The sequence below is a fragment of the Scophthalmus maximus genome, chromosome 2 (genome assembly GCF_022379125.1).
Source record: "Scophthalmus maximus strain ysfricsl-2021 chromosome 2, ASM2237912v1, whole genome shotgun sequence".
Taxonomy (NCBI): domain Eukaryota; kingdom Metazoa; phylum Chordata; class Actinopteri; order Pleuronectiformes; family Scophthalmidae; genus Scophthalmus; species Scophthalmus maximus.
Window position 1 is genome coordinate 29,805,001 of NC_061516.1, and position 20,000 is coordinate 29,825,000.

General features: G+C 43.8%; 1 protein-coding gene across 1 annotated transcript in view; it reads left to right on the forward strand.

Moving 5' to 3' along the window:
• ppp1r14bb (protein phosphatase 1, regulatory (inhibitor) subunit 14Bb) overlaps positions 1–19,327 on the forward strand; it is a 21,907-nt gene extending 2,580 nt beyond the window's left edge. Inside the window, exons 2-4 of the mRNA XM_035624704.2 lie at positions 15,825–15,908; positions 15,997–16,029; positions 16,145–19,327. Of these exons, the coding sequence (XP_035480597.1) occupies positions 15,825–15,908; positions 15,997–16,029; positions 16,145–16,213 (186 nt within the window). The 3' untranslated portion in view covers positions 16,214–19,327. The remainder of the gene's footprint in view (positions 1–15,824; positions 15,909–15,996; positions 16,030–16,144) is intronic.
• The last annotated feature ends 673 nt before the right edge of the window (positions 19,328–20,000 follow it).

The following is a 20,000-nucleotide window of genomic DNA, read 5'->3' on the forward strand; positions in this document are numbered from 1 at the left end:
CCACTCAGTCCTTCAGTCATGCATGCTTGAAAGCCCTGATGGTGTATTATGAGTCTGCTTTTCAACTTCATGAACAGTGTCACACAAAGAGTAAAAAGAAAAAAGCCTCACTAATGGACACACAGCGTTGTTTCTGGAGAGCGAGACCCGAAACATGTAAAGATTTACTACGGACAGATCACGGGCTGCTCAGATTGTGTGAAATATAATGATTTATTTCACATCTCTGGACACGCATTTCTCATCCATCGCCAAATGATGTTGCCTATTTTTTTGGCGATCATCCACAGTGTAGTCCCCACCCCCCTTTTCATTGTCCCTATCCCATGCCTGCCCAGGCTGTTGGACAACAAAGAGATTAATTTACAATCGGTTCACTGATGGAGACACATTGGGCTCATTTAGATGGGGAAATGTGGAGCACGTGCTACTGGACAGTGTAACCAGAGAGGCAGCTTCAGCCGGTCAGGGACCGGAGCAGGGACTGGGACAACCCCGATCAGTGACAAAGACAAGGAGCACCCTTCCCTTTCTTGCTTCATCCTTCCCTTTTTTCTTTCCACGTCTCTCTCTGTGTTCTGACTCACTGTAATCCATATTTTCCACTTGTCACCCATCATTATTCCCTATCTATCAGCCTCCCCTTTTTCTCTCCCATCTTTCGCGGATGTGTCTTTTGGCTATTAAACACACCGGCATGGAGGTTTTTTTTCTCTCAACAGGGATTTCACAATGAGCTAATTTCACATTCACATAATCCCTTTAAACATGCTGCAAGCAGTCAGCCGGGGCATTTCTGCCAAGCAGCTTGTGGTTTATTCATCCTGCCACTTAGTCAGCCCATCAGTCAAGAGTTGCTATGATAAATAGTGAGGAGACGAGCCTTAGTATGATGCCATGGAGACGAGGCTTGTTAAAGGTTTATGTCGGTCAAACGTGACATGGAGCAAAAAGGGTTGTGTCCGTTTCGAGAAAAAACAAAGCTTAGTGGAATTGCATCATATCGATAAATTAAGCCCCAGTGTTTTACTCTGTATAATAATCAGAACCATTGAGTTATGATATTAGCAGGGGCTCAGTACGAGCCCGCAGCTGATGTTAATGTGGCATTTGCTTTGTGTAAGAAACACTCCAAAAAAAGGAAATCATTATCATATGATATTAATGTAACATTATTACAATATACTTTTCATATATCAAGTGATGGACCTATTTAATATATATAAATATATGTGTATATATATATAAATATATGTATATGTGTATATGTATATATATGTATATATATATATGTATATGCATATATATATGTATATATATGTGTATATGTATATATATGTGTGTATATATATATATATGTATATATATATATGTATATATATATATATGTATATATATATATGTGTATGTATAGTGGCCGCACTGCAATCTAATCCATACTCACCAAAACACTGGCAGATAAATTTTATGGAAAACTATATCCAATGTTATGAAAAAAAGTTTCAGAACTGTGGCCATAGAGACTCCTAATCCCACAACTCCCATCCCTCTCTCAGTTTATGTTGCCAACCCCACTACAAACCGTGATCATTTGAGAATATAATCACTTAAGTGGCAGGAAGTGTTAGGATTTGGGAGTGTTAAGCGTCACGTCGGAAAATCAGGGAGCGTTTCCTCGAGGAAAGAGATGTTTCCTTCAGGTTGTGTACACTGTCTCTGTTGTTGTAGTGCCCCCAATCTCTTACTGGCGTTGTGTGTTAGGTGCTAAGTGAGTTTGAGCTCACTCCAGGGAACAGGAGAGAGGGGGTGATACTCGTCAAGTCCGAAGCTGCGCTGCTCGTAAAACGATTACATTTCACTGCAGGCTTGGTCCTATTACCATGGTAACTGGACTGTTACATTTTTTATTTGTCAGTGAAGATGTACAGTATATTCTCTCTCTGTCTGCCGTGTTTTCAGCTCACTGTACAGTGGAGCTGAGCAGCAGCTACATAGTTAACTGTGGAGCGAGTGGGCAGACCAATCCCCGCACTTCAGGGCCCTACGTGGCCACACACACACACACACACACACACACACACACACACACACACACACACAGATGGGGATACGAGTGAGAACAGAGGCAGGACTGGTGAGCAGGAATGCACTGAACGGGGGAAGAGAAGGGAAAAAAAAGGGGGATGGCAAGAGGAGAAGGAAAATGTAGCTGGAGTCGGCAGGGATGTCAGAGAGGGAGGAAATGTTTTTGTAACACGTGTCCCCTGCTATTGCATGATATGTACACTGAGAAAACAGTTCCCTTTTCTCAGTGCAATAGCACTCGATCAGGCGCTAACACAACAACTCACCTTGAGTTGTTAAAGCAGTTTGTGTATCACTAAGAAGATGGGTTTTTTCCGTGTTCTTCAATCCTGCTTCCACAGCAGCAACCATAAACAAACAGATAAATAGAGCGTATTTGCCCTTTAACAAATCAGGGATCAGCAGTTTTTTTCCGCCGCATTAGGTGAAGTTAAGAACCGAAAATCATACTGAGTGTAGAGGAAATGCAATTTTGTCATTGTATTGTCAATAACCCGCCATTACATCTTCATGGTGGTGTTGGGAGATTATCTGAGCAAATGCTGGCTATGTCGGTAAACGCTATTTTTCTCTGTGGAGCATACTGCTGTGATGATTTTGCATTGCAGTCTCCATCAAATCCATATATGGAAATTAGATAGCCTGTTTATTATTTAGCACATACTTGACTCTTTACCACTCAATCACATCATAATGAACTCTTAGGAGCTCTTCTCTGTAAACTATAGTTGAGCCTGTTGTCGTCTCCAACAACAAACAGTTAAAGTCAAGTGATGCATCCCCGTCGTTGTGTGGTCATACAAGTAAGTCATTCAGAAAGAACTGTGTTGGAGGAAGCTCAATGGTGGGAACAGCTGTAATTTCATAGTTTCTCTGTGATGGATTAAAAGTTGGCCTCCTTCACTGACTTCACACTTATGCAACACGCACACAAACACACACACACACATGCACACAAACACACATGGAGCACGCAACATGTGCTTCAACCTCACACTTAAAGGCCTGAATACCAATCAGTATTACCCTGTTTCCCTCAGGGGACGTATGACTACAAAGAGTGGTTGTTACACAGCGAGAGTGAAAGACCCCAGTGTGTCTGTGTGCACGCCCCCCCCCCCCCCCCCCCCCCCCCCCCCCCCCCCCCCCCCCACACACACACACACCACACACACCACACACACATTTGCACAGACATTGACGTGCACACATTGTGTTAATAGGTGACTTGTGGTCCTGCATGGTGAGCACGTGCACAGTTGTCTTCCTGATTGACGGTGAGTCAGCATGTAACTGTAGTCTGACCCACTGAGCATGAGTGCATTTGAAAGACGGCGAGGGAATAAGTCCAAGCTGGAGATGAGAAGGACGGAGGGAGACCGAGCACTTGTGTTGCTGTTGTTTTTTGGGGGTCAGTGTGTGTGAGTAAGATGGGAAGGAAGTAAAGCACGCCAAGCGAGAGACGGCGGCGTGGATTAAGGAAGAGGGGGGTGTAGAGACGGAGAACGAGGGACGTGACTCACTCTGAGGACTGTTTATGGATTGTGTCACTGCGAGTTTGCGAGAAAGGAGTGAGACAAGAACTTGTCAAGTGCATAGAAAAATGAACAATTTGAACTTTCCCTCAAAAAGCCACGCTCTACCCTGCACACACCTGACCTCTCTCGGGTCATTCCCCATGTGTAAAAACTGCACGCGTGACACATGTTTCTGTGTGAAACGAGGTCCAGGCCAGGGTTGTTCTAAACTACCAAGAGGCGGCATTCTTCAAAAGGGGTTGTTTTAAACATATCAGGTTGGAGGTTAAGGCTTGGTTGATGTCGGGATAAGAGACAAGAGAACGTAATGCACCATGTCCACGGGGAGGAGATCTTTTGGCCAGTTCATCCTTTTAGCTGGTGAGAAGAGCAGGATATCAAAAGCATCTTTCCGTTCCCTTCTGTATCCTTTCAACAAAATATTCAGTCGATGGACGATCTTAACTGCGCGTGTGCATGTGCTGGTCGTCTCACTGGCTTCTGTTGAATCCCATAATCACAGTCACGTGTCAGCCGGCGTGGCCCGCACAGTACACACTGATTGCGCGACACCTTTTTTCCCACCACGTCAGGCCGGCAGCATTGTGTTTCAGTACGAGCTGAGCTCGACGAGCCCGTCGATCCACCCTCTGTCGCGCAGATCTGTCCGTCGGCCAAGTGAAGGGTTTAAATAACAAAACCATTTTACCGTAAAGATCACAAGTCAGACGGGGCATGTCTGGAGAGATGGATTGTGAAAACTGGACTGGCTGTCGGTGAAATGAAAAGCGGGCGTCAGCTTGTTTAAACGGAATGAGAACGCGTGTTATCCGTTCATCCCCTGCTGCAGAACAAATGCTTAGATTGTGTGTTCAGGTAACAGACGGAAGAGTGTGTATTTGCTTCATAAACATATGCTCATGATAAGCTGTTTTGTAAAAGCTCGAGTACTCATGAGGTGGCTTTTTAAAGTAATCATAATAGTCTAGTTGTGTAATAATGTAGTTGGCCTAGTGTTATTACTAAACGTGGCTCCAGGGTGTTGTTGCTAAACGGCACTTTTAAACGAGAGATGAACATGAGGGTTTGCTGATGCACGTTTATGGGCCTCCATGTTAAAACAATATTTAAAGCCGTGAAACAAACAAAGCCCCTGTCCTGATATTTATGAGTTGTGACGACAGTTGGCAGCCGCTGGCATGGTTCCTCCGTATGGAGTTGTTATCCTGGCAAAGTGTCTGTGTAAGTTATGCCAACTGCCTGCAGGTAGGGAGAGAGCGAGGTAACACAGATCCTCCCTGGAGTGTATTTCAGTCCCAGGAGGTGCAGCGAGAGCAGACGCCTGTTTAGCTGTTGCTCAATTGCAGGGAAGCGGTTTATGGCTTTATTCACTGTCTGTGATTGAGTTGCATCTATAATGTGTTTATTTTACGCCAACGACAGACGGTACAGGAGCAGCGCACAATGACTTCCCTGTTATTACTGTCGAGAAATTGATGGATGATGACAGATTTGTTAAATAGGAAATACTGGAAGTTCTCGGCAGGTAGTAATAGATTCACAGTCAGGTAGGTTTCAAAGGAACAGGCTGTAATGGCCTGGTGTCCCTCTCAGGCGGGCGGACAGCCACCGATCGAGAGGTTGCCAGGTCAGAGCACCGGCGCCGCGTTGGCCTTGCGTATCCCCCATGAGGTCACCACAGCGTGACACCTAACTTAAGCTTTCGTGGTATCGCAAAGCATGTGGCGGGACTCGGGCGCTGTTATGAAAACTGCCTCGGGTTTAAAATGGCTGAGTGAAGAAATGGACGGATGAGAGAGACGTGTGGACAGATGGACACACAGCTGGTAGACCAATAGAGGGAGGAGGAACGTGAGCAGCCACTTCGGTCTGATAAATCTACAAAAAAATGAATTTACTCTAGCTCAATGGTGCATTATCAATAGAAATGCCACTGTACGTATTTTCTGATTTGATTTAATATACCCTATGCGTTGAATTTGTAGTTTCTGATTACGAAGGAACAAGTGACTATATTTGGGCAATGTGTCGAGTGACAGGAATGATTACAAGTTCATCAGGAAGGGAGCTGGTCACACACACACACACACACAAACACACGATGCTGGAATAATAAGTATTGACTGAACATGTCAACAAGTGTTAAGTTATTAATTTGCATAGGAATTAATACATGTAATGACTAGAAAGAAGAAATTGGAGACGGAGGACAGTGGCTGTTAAGCAGTTTAAACTGAATTCCAATGGTGACAAGAAAAAAAGATATCAAAATGTCCATAGCAATGTCTTTTCCAGCCTCAGGGGATGTGTGTTTTATGTTCAAAATGTTTTTTGGTGGATTATCACTTTAATGTACTTTTATCATTGGTCGGCAAGTGTCATGAACACAAAAAATCCCCTCGAAAGCTGTTTGATCCTGCCTCTGTACAAGCCTTAGAGTTAGTGTTACAGAAAAAACCAGACAGGGAAAAAAAGAGGTTGATCCTTTTGGGACAGACACAGGATCGATATTACTCACTCAGTGAGACCCGAGCTAAATAAAGATTAGTACAAGAACAAGTTCAAATAGGTCATTGCAGACTGCACTTTGTCAAAGTGGGTCACAACTTCGTAAGATAATTAAATAATGTTTTGACACAAATGCTATAAGATAAGAGATAAGAGCAGAAAGACATTATTAATCATGGGGAGTAATAAAGGCATAATTCAGAGAGAGTTGAGTTTTATGGAGGATTACTGTTTTATACTGTTTAAGGTGGTTGTTTTTTTTTTTATCCTGGAGCTGATTGACTGAATATGAAAACAAACCAAAGTATTCTAAGTGTTCTATAAATCAGAGGTTGCGCTGACGACTGACCAGCATGAAAGAATAATAATAATCTCTAATCCCCTTTGGAAATCCACTCTGATTTTCATCTCAACCACGACAAAATGAAATAAACGGCTTCACATAAAAATGTGGAAGTTCCAAAAAGCATGGGGGGGAAATGGAAGCTGGATGACTCTGAATCCCCAAAGAGTCAAACTCTACTTGCCACAACAAAAGATAAAGTCATTCGGCGAATGGCATGGCAAATTAACAAATGGATGTCGCCATGAAGAGTGACATAACAATAATCTGCTGTAATCCTTGTTTGTATGCATTCTTATTTTAATCTGCACGTAATCTCCTCATTCAGTCCAATTGTAGTGGTAATGAGTCCTCTTGCCCCTCTATGGTGTGTGTGTGTGTGTGTGTGTGTGTGTGTGTGTGTGTGTGTGTGTGTGTGTGTGTGTGTGTGTGTGTGTGTGTGTGTGTGTGTGTGTGTGTGTGTGTGTGTGTGTGTGTGTGTGTGTGTGTGTGTGTGTGTGTGTGTGTGTGTGTGTGTGTGTGTGTGTGTGGTCTTCTTCACTTTCTTTTCTGTTTGTCTGTGATCCTGTACTTTGTATTATTACTTGTTCCCATGATAATGAATAATCGACTGAAGGAGAAGAAGGAAAAATCAATCTGTTGAAATACCCCCGGCTACTTTTTCCAGAATACCCAACACATCTGCGCGCACACGTGCACACTCATCCATATGATTTGTGGAGCTTTCAGATCTCCTCCTCTGTTCTCTGCTTACAGAAATGACAGAGTCGGGAGGAGATGGAGAGAGAAGGTGGAGGTTGAGGTGGAGGGAGAAAGTGGGCACTTGAGATGCCGTCGGCATCACATGTTTCAGATGAGGGTCGATCTCGTTTTACTTACCATATGAAACTCTAGCTGACAGAAATACATCAATATTTTGAATTGAATATTAATTTTAAGTAACAGATCTTGGTGTTAGTCCGCCTTAACCCTTTAGTTTTCAAGAAATCAGGAATTAAATGCATCACTGCCGGTGTGGCGACTGAGGCCAGGAGTGAAAGTGGGCGGCAGCAGTGACGAACTGTTGCCTCTCTTTACAGTAGTTCTAGTGAGCGCGACACAGCGGCAGAGCTCCAGCCCTGGCGGCATCGCACAGTTGCCAGCACAAGTCTTCCCAGGGCTGGTTGCGACCCTGAGGGACCAGCAGGCGTGTCTCTCTGGAGAGGCCGCTGCACAGACACGTCCAGTCAACACACAGAAAACCACCCAACCGTTGAGTCAGGCCAAACAAGCCGATGTGTGAATCATTCAACCGCACAGCGGACAGCTATGACTCTGGGCAGCTTCGGGAGGGTCAAGGTCGGGTGACCTTCCATGTGTTAACTCCGCAAACGGATTGCTAAGTGTGTGTGTGTGTGTGTGTGTGTGTGTGTGTGTGTGTGTGTGTGTGTGTGTGTGTGTGTGTGTGTGTGTGTGTGTGTGTGTGTGTGTGTGTGTGTGTGTGTGTGTGTGTGTGTGTGTGTGTGTGTGTGTGTGTGTGTGTGTGTGTGTGTGTGTGTGTGTGTGTGTGTGTGTGAGACACTCATTTTCTGATATGGTATTCAATATGGCCCTAATACTCCATCATACTATGCATATGCTATTGTCACCAAGTGACACAGTAAGAACAACATAAACTGCTGTGGCCGCAGTCTAATTATAGTGATGAATGTTTCCTGGCATAACGTGAAGAAGCGTTCTGTGTTCTTGGAGCCTGTTGGGTTTGGCTTTCTCCTGCAATAAGGCTGCAGCAACCCACACAGCACTGGTACACAACAGCACGTCCGCACCACCACCAGCAAGCAAACTCTGGAGGCTCTGCTTCTTTTTACTTCACACGACAGAGCTGTTTGTAGTTCATCTGAAGTGAGATAACACGAAGGCCGACAGGGACGCAGAGTCATGACAGATGGAGGCTATGGTAGGATGTACCAACTGATGGGTACATGTTTTAAGGGAATTAAAAATAACAACCCCAAAAAACCCCAATAATATTAAGACAAGCGCTTCCAAGAGGTAGGCCTACATTAAATGGTTTTCAAAGAAAGTTGTTCTGTATGTACTATAAGTTTCCTTCATCAGTGGGAAGAAAGAACACGGATCAACTTTGAAAGAGTAAAGACATTTTGACGGCTCCGCCACTTCCCTCTGTTCTTCATACGATTCAAAACAGGAGATCATATTCTTCCTGGCAGGAAGAACATCCAGCTGATTAGACGTGCAATAGATATGAAGATCAAACACACACACAGACCAAAGTTGCAGTGGAGCACACACACAAAATGTAAATGTCTGCAGGCTTCAGTCTAAATGAAATACATTGTATTGTATTGATTATGGATTGCTGTGGTTCATGGTTTATGGCTGTGTGTGATGCCACATATTCATTACAGCAGCCAGTCACCACTTAGATTAATTGTGCACACGCACACACACGCGCACACAAACGCAGAGACAGACACACACACTGGCATCACTAATCTCACTCTGTTGACTCTGTCCTCTTTAAGTGATAAGTTAACTCTGAAATACATGCACAGACACACACACACACACACACACACACACACACACACACACACACACACACACACACACACTCCAGTTCCCACACATACCTTCTACCTCCCCTCCCCCCGTTATCTCCCAAGGTCACGTGCCCAGACAGGAAGTGCCCGGGTTGAGCTGGTGCTGTAACCCCTTCAGTGCTCAAGAAAACAAGTAGAGACCTTTATAAAGCTGTGTTTCGTGGACGTCACACATTTCCTGACTCCCAAAACTAGTGTTGGGAAAAGGGAGTCTTAAAATGGATGCAGGCAATAGAAAATGTCGTTGTTATTGTAAGACCACCCGATTCCTGATAAGCCACCGTCAGCATGTGTGTGTGTGTGTGTGACCCGGAGAGAGATATAAGGGGCAGCAAGGCGATGGCTGACACAATGCATCCCTAATCCCTGCACCCTCGCTGACCCCTCTGCGCCTCCCTCACTCTGATATTGTCTCTCCCTCGTTTTGTCATAAGTGGTATCATGCCCGAGGCAAGGTGGTCTCAACGCCATGAATTCGCAGATTGCAGAAGCACTGGGGGTGATTTTATACAATCCAGCCAGAGAGGAGGAGGGGGGGGGGGGGGGCATCAAAGGAGGCAAAAAGATAAAGAGACCGAGGGGGAGCATGACAGGAAGCAGGCCCAGTATTTTTCCACTGTTTCCAGTGTGTGTGTGCGTGCGTGCGTGCGTGTATGTGTGTGTGTTGATCAGATGACAGTCGACCAAATTACCACATCAGTCACGAGGGGTTCATGAATTACCACTTTAAGATGGCTTACAATCAACGTTTCAACTTTCAACCCAGAATGTTTTTTTTGTTTCGTTATTTTGATGATAAAAAGCATCTGGTCCCTAGAAGCAAGTACGAAAATGACAAAGTGCTTTTGTGTTTAGTTTCTCCATTTGAACTCCCTAATGTTTGGTGTTGGCTTCACTCCAGCTCCATTGCACATCCTTCCTTGCTCAATCAGTGATGGTTTGATATGCAGGCCTGCACGTGTGTGAGTTTGAGGGTGGGACAACCGGCTCATCTGTGAGTCCTGTGAACTGCAGTTACTCCCTTTTCTGCATCAGTACTCAAATATAGATGCCGTGTGTTCTTGATGTCAACAAGCAATGACTTGTTCTTATCAGTCACGAATCGACGACCTGCAAAACGCTGTACGCCCTTACTGTCAGTAACACTTCCACCTCGTCATCGGCCCAAGAAAAGAAATCCTGCGTCTTATTTTTCATTATTGTTGCTCTCTGATAATAACAGGCCAAATGCTGAGGAGACAATCTGCTTCCTGTTTACACCGGTACTCACACGACCAGTGTACATTAATCTTTTCAAGTGTGTTAGTATATACAGAGATTATTACTGATACGTCGCTAAGATGGTTGTGTGGGTTGAGATCCTTTTAGTTATAAAGCGAAAACCTGTTAGTATAGACTTATTTTCTTTTAGCCTCGCATCCTTCTGTCGTTCAGCGCACCTCAGTGGATGATTGAATGTTTGTGTTGCACCAATAGTCCTTTTTCACAATTACAACTAATTATTTTATTGCTGCGCTTTGGGTATTGACAAAGCGCTGAATGATTTATTTCCCAGGCCTTTTGATATGGACCATTAGACAATGATGATTAAAGCACAATGCAGTTTTTCTCCATTAAAGGTGTTCAACAGCGCAAAGAGGCAATGTTCGAACCTGGAGCTCTCAGCGATTGGCCAATTGATCCTCACCGATGCAATGACCCCAACACCCGTCCGTCTCTACTGTATGTAGACAGTAGGACCGAATGCTCTCACGGCTAATGGAACAAAACACCCAAACGGACGGTCAAGCGATCATAGGACTGCCTGGCTCGTGCACTGTTCTGCGTTTGCGTGTCTGTAACTTCTCTTTATTGCAGGTACATATTTTTGTTCCTGTGTCACTGGGCCAAATCAACCAGACTAGGGGTAATAGTTTTAATGGAGCGCACACACACACACACACCCACACTATAAACACTCAGCAAAATCAATTTTTATCCCTCGGACTTGATACAGAGGCCTGCTGAAGCTAGAAGTGAAAAGGAAAGGCACACGGTGATGTGTAGCAGTGTCAAATTAGCTCCATGTAACATGCAGCTCACACGTCAGCCTCTCATCTCTGGCCATCTGTATATCCCGTGTCTGGGATGGCGAAGCATTAACAAGTGAGGCACACAAAAGGAGTTAAGTGGAGGAGTAAAGGAGTCTGCTTCTGATGGATGCATAAATGATCACGCCGCCAGACGAGTCAAAACAAAGTCACGAAGGAGGAAACCGGAGTGAATGGCGACTATTGTCTCGCGCCACGTGGCCCACTTTTCCTACCTCTTCCTCCTTCCTCCATCCTGTCGGCTCCAGCCATCACTTCCCTCGCCTCTTTCTCCATATAGTCTGCGCAGCCAAGACATTGTTTTTGTCTTGGCAGCAGAAGCAGGCAATCGGCCGTCCTGCAGCCGGACTGTTTTTGTCCTCGTTTGTTGCTGAGGCGGCACAGGAAAGCAAAAGTGTCTTTTTGACGTTCGTCACCTGGCTTTTGGTAAAAAACTAACTAACACGCATTCGGGCCCCATCTTTTATACTTACACGTTTACACACAGTTTACACAGATCCTATCACAGGAATCAGCTGTGTAGTGTGTTATCACTGGAATCCATGCTGTGTGATCCTTGTAGGTGGCCTCTGTGACCTACTTACACACACAGCTTCCCACTGTCATGAGAAATTGGCTTCTACCCATCTTATTACATTTAATGTGGTCATGCTGACTTACACTGATACTCCCATTAGCATTTGACTAGTGGCTGTCAGGAGTTGCCTCTCCTTGTACTGTAACGTCGGCACGGTTCATCTTTCATTCTGTGTTCGGCCTGTAATTCAACTCGCACTCACAGAAGTTTTAATCAGATCTGAGGTCAGGGGGAACTCCTGTGACATCAAGTCAGGTTCAAATAATAACTGTTGACGCATGATTCAGTCTTTTAATAATACACGTCTCTGACCAAGGAACGGACTTTACTTCTCCCTCTCATCAGTTCCGTCTCCAGAGATATTTACAGTAGCAATGATTTTAGTTTTTACTACAAGGGTGCTGACCTACTTGTGTGAGTGTGTGTAGCTTATGTCTTTTCCCGATGAGGGAGCTGTGTCTGCCATTTGATCTGTCCAAGCCTGCAGCCACTACACAGCCCCCTGTGAGAGGAATAGTACCATGACCTACACACACACACACACACACACACACACACACGAGTACGCTCTCATACTGTCACATCTCGTTCTGCTCTGTCCTGCAGGCAGCCTCCAGACAGACAGTGTGTCCGTCTGCTGCTCTCTCACATTGGCGGAGGTGTTGTTGTTGTTGTTGTTGTTGTTGTGTGAGCTTGTCTGGAAGAGTCTATCTTAAGTAAAGACAATAAGACCTTATGCCGGTTTACAGTATACGTTTGTTTCTTGTGGAACCACAAGAACCACTTGGTAGCTTTGTGTTTTGTATTTCCTGGGGAACTTAAAATGACATGGCTTTTGGTTTGGTTTATTAATTAATTGTAGTTCACACAAGTTGTGTCTTGTGATCGGCAGTCTTGCAGTCTGTCTGGTGACGGGGGGTCACACACTACACAATCTTTCACCAGGAGAAACCCCCCCACTACGCCACAGTCCTGCGCTCTGATTGGCTGTAGTTGTTGAAAGATTAGTCCAGATGTTTAGCCTGCTAGAAATCCAGTGGGACGGAGGCGACGTGTCGGCGAGCCGCTCCAGAAGAGTTCACACACAGCGATTGATATGACTCCGATCTTGGCCTTTGGTCGCTGAGTGGAAAATGGCATAAGAATGATGGTTCCATTCTGCCAGTGATCTGATTGGTCACCAGTTGGGTTGATGACAGGTTTTGACCCGATCCCTGTCTGCTGTTAACCTGCCCTGCATAGGTCACTGAGATGTTGGAAATCCTGAATTAAGCCCAAAGATGGCTGGCTAACTAATCTCACCTTGTGATACAGGCCCCCAGATCTCTCGGCGGTTATGGGAATATAAAGAGTATTGTTATAGACAGCGCTCTGCATAGCATATTAATTAAAATGCCAAATAAAAGTACGGTGTGGAGCGTGTCAAACACCTAAACACAGATGCAGATGTATGTTGGACGATCGCCGGAAAGATTTCCAGTTAAGCAAATCTTTCCAGTTACTGTAAGCAAACCTTTTAGATCACGGTCAATTGTTTCACACTGCTCTGCTTCGTTAACAACCCTACGTTGTGTGCCAACGACTTGTAGCCATAGTTTTCGTCCACATCACATCTGTGGCCAGTGAAACCCCCTCCAGACTCCAGAGTAGTTCAGTAAGTCCATCTTTGTTTTGGAAACCCTCCCCTGTGATTCCCTGCTTTCTTTGTGTCTCCTCTCTGAAGCCTGTCTTCCGGCCTTTTTTGAAAATCCCTCCCTCCTCTCCCTCCCTCTTTTGGGCTGCTTCACTCAGCTGCTCCCTCTCCTCAGTGTGCTTCTTAGCCTCGTACCTTCCTTCCTCTTGTTGTTCCCTTCCCCCCTCGCAGACTTATCGTGCTCTCTCTCAAATCATTCTTAGGTAAACCGCAATAAACTGGTAACACATCATCTTTCCAGTGCATTGAACAGCAGGTACTACATATTTTTTTTTTCAATTATATCCCAGCAATTAAAAAACAATTGCTTAGAGCTGGGTTGGTATTTCTTTTTTATTCCCCTTTTTTATCCCGTCTTTTTTCTACAGATCAATTTTGGACAATTATGTCAAACCAAATTTCATAAAAATTATATATTTCTTTAATCCTTGTATGCATTTTTTTCTACCATCACTGTATTTTACATATATGTATATATATATATATATGCGCATTAGTTTTGAATACCATTTTTTTACAGAACGTAGTAGCCCATAGCCACATGTTCTGCAGATCAGTCTTTGTGTGAGACTAAATTTTGTGAGTGTGAGACGATGTACATAGACCAGACGGCTTCAATATGTCTACTGTGTGTGCTATTAGTTGTGCTGAGTGTGTGTGTGTGTGTGTGTGTGTGTGTGTGTGTGTGTGTGTGTGTGTGTGTGTGTGTGTGTGTGTGTGTGTGTGTGTGTGTGTGTGTGTGTGTGTGTGTGTGTGTGTGTGTGTGTGTGTGTGTGTGTGTGTGTGTGTGTGTGTGTGTGTGTGTGTGTGTTCTGCTGACAGTAAGTCTGTCTGTCACCTCAAGTCTCTATCTCAGACATACAGGCTGTCCTGCTCAAAATGTAATCCTTATACCCAGCCCTCTCAATACAGACACACACACACACACACACACACACACACACACACACTCTCTCTCTCTTTATCCAGCTCAGACTTATTAATGATAATTTTAGAATTCTTTAATCCATGTGTGTGTGTATGTGTGTGTAAAGGAGTTTTCACTACGACAAAAGCTACTTTCGGTTTGACGATGAATGTGACACACACGCTGTGCATGTCTGCGTGTGTGTGTGTGTGTGTGTGTGTGTGTGTGTGTGTGTGTGTGTGTGTGTGTGTGTGTGTGTGCGTGTGCGTGTGTGTGTGTGTGTGTGTTAGAGTAGGGGGCAGTCGGCCAGGTGCAGAGGCAGCTGGTGCGGGCAACTCTAACCAAGGGGGAAGAGGAGAGTGAGAGCGAGATTCCTAGAGAATGACATGAATATAGGGTAGCAGTTGATCTGCAAAAGAGTGGTAAACTAGTGTGTGTGTCTGTGTGTTTTTGAGTGTGTTGTTGCCAGTGGTGAACCACTTTGATAAAACACACTGAGCCAGTGGGGGAGACTATTAAATCACTTTTTATACAGCGACAGATTAATCACATTGAATTGACTGGATGAAGACTTCTTTATGCTTTTTATTCGAGGTTAGTTTTTGAATATTTACCTTAGCTATTGCTATTTCAATGTGAATTTCAAGGGCATTTTGAAGGGCCAAATTTACCGTCTTAATTCTCTGTGCAGTTCAAGAGCATATTTTCCCCCTTTTGTGATCAACAACAGCAAGTTTTCACTTCAGGCAGCAGTGTGACAGTCAGCAGTTCACATGCATGCAAATATAAATGTTTTTAGTTGTGTGTGCATTTCAAATACACTAAGTGGGAGACAGTGTACCTATTGCGATATAGCCAAATCCAAACCCCTCATCAATGCAACAGATCTTACGTTTATTTCTTTTGAGCCATGAATATTAACATGGTGTTAAAACCATTTTAGGAAATTAACAATGACTCGAAAGGTCCATACCACTTATGTCTGCCTCCTAAATAAGAAGCCCTAATTCAGCCTTCAGCCTTATTTAGCCAAATATATATATTTCATTTGAATATACATAATCTTTTTTCCCCCTTTCTTGATCAATAGTCCTTGTCCATGATGACAGTCTACTGTACTTGTCCTTTCTCTTTGTCTCTCCTCTCTTTTCTCTGTCATGTACTGTACAACATGTGTGGGGTGATGGTGGGACATCGCCCTCTAGTGTTGAAAAGGGAAAAGGACACTCCCCAGCCGGTGTACCACGTCATAGAGAGGCAGAGACAGACATGCCAGTGCCGGTCCGTTTGCAGGCGACCGCATAACATAAACACGGGGTCTAAGAATAGAGGGGATGATGAGGATTCCTTTCCATGTGTCCACGATATAGCTTAAAGAGCTGTCGGAACCCGTGGTAACCAAGCAACTCTTTGTATGTGTAGTTTTTTCTCTAAATGTGCTCTCTTCTTTCTCTCCTCTTATTAATTTGCGTCACAGGAAGAGGCCATCCCAGAGCTAGAGATCGATGTGGATGAGCTGCTGGATATGCCCAGTGACGTTGAGAGGGGGGCCAGGGTCAAGGTAGGACACACTCGCATACTTGCGCGAAGGCATCTAGGGACACGTACAGACAACATGTGATTACATACCGTGTGTGTTTGTTTTACAGGACTTGCTGGTTGACTGTTTCAAACCAACTGAGGTAAGACATCTTTCTTCCTCTCTCCCTTCCTTCCATCTGTCCTCACCAAATCCATGGACGCACTGTGGATTTTTCTTCCTCTTTTTCCCTGACTCATGTGCTGTCCCCTCCGCAGGACTTCGTCTCAGAGCTGCTCGACAAGATCCGAGGGATGCAGAAGCTCTCCACGCCTCAGAAGAAATGATAGCATCCCTCCTCCGACTCTTTCCGTCCACCTCAGCCCTCACCTCTCCTCATACTTAGCTTCCCATTCTTTTATTTTATTTTCTGTTTTAACGTCAGTTTTCTTCTTCCATTGACGATCGTCATGAAACATGTTAACCCTCATCTGTTAGGCCCTCTGTTTTTCCTCTCTCTTCATCTCATCTTCTCTTGCGGCCTGGATCCAGTCCCATAACTCACTTGTAGTTTTAATTATTTGTCTCTTCCTTCCCCTCTTGTTCGTTGAACTTCCTTCTTGAAAAAAGAAAATCATCAACAAAGAAAAAAAAGTAAAGACTTTGAAATTGATCGCCAGATGACAACAAGCAACTCATTGGCCTGAATACCGGGCACTCTCCTTTCCTCCTTCACCCTTTATATGGCTTCACTCCTCCCCCTCATCCGGCTCCTCTTCCTCCCACCCTCTCCTGCCCCGCTCTCCATCTGTCTGAGGAGGAAGAGGCGGGGAGCTGAGCTGAGATGAATCCCATAATCACTGGGAGCGCAGCAGCCGAGAGTGGGAAGAGCCAGAGTTTGCAACGGCCAAGAAAAGAGTGGCTGGTTGAACGACGGAGGAGGAAGCAGCCAATCATTGCTCAAGTCTCTACCAATGAGATTCATTATTTTGATATTTTATAAAAGGGTTTTAAAGTTGTATATGATCCAGCTACCAACCATTACTCTGACACTGTTTCATTGTTCACTTTGAGGGCATGGGGGACAGTCACTTGACTTGAGTCTTTTGTAATCGACCAGGCTAACTTTTTGGGGTCAGTACAGCAAATGTTCCACCTTAATCAAAAGGCATTTGCAACAGTGGTGCATTTAAAGACTTTCCTTTCATTTTTTTGTGTGTCTTTTGAAAAATCTGCACTATGTCATTTCGGGGGAGGAAAATCTGAACCTCTGACCACTAGGAGTATTGTACTGTGTATTTTTAGTACAGCAAAGAGACCAATTTGATCCTTGGAGTGGTGGTTGAACCCTAAAGGAAAGTCACTGGTTGGCTGTGGTGGTAGAAAACCAATTTTAGACTTTACGAAAATCGTCCTTTTTGGAGTAGAGTAGAAGTAGGATCGTTTGGGTTGAGCGTGTTTGACTAGAGTTCAAATTCTTGCAGGAAAAAAAAAAGTGATGTTTTTCTTTCCTCAGATACGTAGTGCTGTCCTAAGAGGCTGTGTAGAAGCCCCTGCTGTCCAGCCTGCACATACATATGTACGTCTGTGTTGCTAAATACTACGTGTGTATGTTGCTACATAATGTACAGCAACATTGGGGGGGGGGGGGGGTTGCCTGTATATTCTGCTGTTCTGTACGACAAATTTGAATCTTAGTATAGGACTGGTTCCTGTTTTATCTTTATTTTTTTGTGCATTTTGTTACACACACTGACAGTCCGACAGGGGGACCTGGAACAAAGCTGCCTTGTTGTTGTTGTTGTTTTTTGGGGGGTTTTTTTTAACGACCCCTCCCCTTCTCTTTCTCACTGACTCTCCCTTTCTTCTAAGAAATCACATAGTCCACCACATTGTTTCGTGTTTGGCAGACATCAGTTCGGAGCGGTCACATGTGCGTGGAAACTCTGAAAATGACATTTTCCGCTCGATGTGGAGACTTTGCACCGACCTCTGCCCGTCGCAGCAGCAGAGTCACCGATGACATGACGGAATAAGAGGGATGGAGGCCGCGGTTACAAATACGAAGCTGTCTAAATGCATTCACCCCTCTTTTTTTCATTTGTTTCCTTTCTCTCTCACTTACACACACAGTCCACCCTTGGGGCGGAGGAAACACATTAGCAAACACAGCTGCCTCTTACACAGATCGGAATACACACACTCCTATACACACACTAAGTGCAGAGAGATAAAGGGGGTGAGAGAGAGAGAGAGAGACAGGCCTTTAGATGTCACAATATCCGTAGTTCTGTACTGCAGCTGCCAATCATAGCTAAGAATAAAGCCATCTGTTTCCGATCCTGAGCCAATCAAATCAGAGACCGAAGCCCATTGGCCAATAGGAGAGGCAGTGACGGTTGCTGTGTCCAATTGCTAACACCTGCAGTGACAGCAGACTGCTGTCTGCCTCTTTCTCTCTCAGCACCAAAACACACACACACACACACACACACACACTCACACAAACACACACGCAAACAAGTACACACACTTTGGCCCATTTTCCTCTGCTCTTGTCAGTTCACCCTGTCTTCCCCTCTGTCCTCCCCCTCCTCCTCCCATCCATTTTCATCCTTCTGTCCACCCTCCCTTTCTAACCTTTTTTTGTTTCTCTTTCAAAACAGATGTTGCCTTAGGTATTATTTATGTTACACAAACCAAATAAACGGGAGACATTCATTTTTTTTAAAGGTAACTAACTGCTAAAACTGTTACCGAGTAGAACTGCGATGTGGAAAATCTCACTTCTCATGTCGCTCCTTTTCTCTCTCTTTTTTTGAAAAGAGTTGTTTTTTTTGTTTTTTAGAAGTGTGTGTTTAATACTTAGGCCTTGATACAGTGGTCTTGTTTAGATAAACCAATGTTCTTTACATTTACATTGAATACTGGTCAGTTTTTATTGTGATCATGACACTTCTTGATGCCAGGCCTTGGATTATCATATAGTTGAACAGAAATCCATTCAGATTGACTTTGGTGTGGTTGCTTTTGCTTCGCTGGTGGCACTTCAAAATCAAGCGCAGTGTACGCAGTTTTTTCGGAGACATTTTGATTGGTCGGATTGTACCAATGCGAGCTCAATCTTCTGAATTTGAATGGATTTTCATTTCTAAATCCAGGTTTGGATTATACCTTCTTAGACTGTTATTGAGAAGTCAGTTTTTTTTACTGTTGGGGAAAATTGCAAAAAAAAGAAAGAAGTGTATATATATATATACACACACACTGATTATTATCATTGATGTTAAATACAAGAGCTAAACCATGTGGATTTAAAGAGTGGTGGTGGTGTTCTGGGTTTTTTTGGACAATGATTAGATCAAACCAACAAACAAATGTAGCAATATCAACAACAGGTCTTGTTTTTGCCCAATTTTGTTACACTTTTATGCAACTTTAATAAAAACATTTAAAATGGACATATTGTTTGTACTTGTCATATTTCCTGTTAGTCCCCTGCAATTTTCTTTGCAATTTATAATTATTATAATTTTTTTTCTTATTCTTAGTCTTACTGGTATTATGGGGGTCCAACAGAGACCACATTAAGAAATGCAATGCAAAAATGATTGCTAGTAGTGCTACCTGTGTTTTTCTTGATATGAATTCACCCCACTATTATCATTTGCATGGCTCTCTGAAGGTGTTGCACTACTCTGATGCCATCTAATGGCCGATTGCAATATGACAACTACAGTCATACCCAAAGTGAGTATTAAAAAAGAATGGGTACATTCTAATCACTGGGTGGTTAATATGAGTGCAGCCCTGTTCATGGACAGTCGGCCAGAGACGAGTGATGTAAAACACCACTATGCTTCATTACATCACTCTACACATCTGACATCATCCCAACAGGAGCAGACGTTTCCTCACACTCCTTGCCAAAGCAGCTGTCAGTGCAAGAATGATAAAAAAAATAATTCAAAATATAGTAAAATATAGTAACAATCTTTTTAAAAGGACTATACTAAAGGAAAAAACACTTCTTGTTCTACATTAAATACTACTTGAATTACAACATCAGGTTCAGTTCTCTGTAAAAAATAAAATAAAAATACATCATATGATAATTGAAAGGTATATATAATA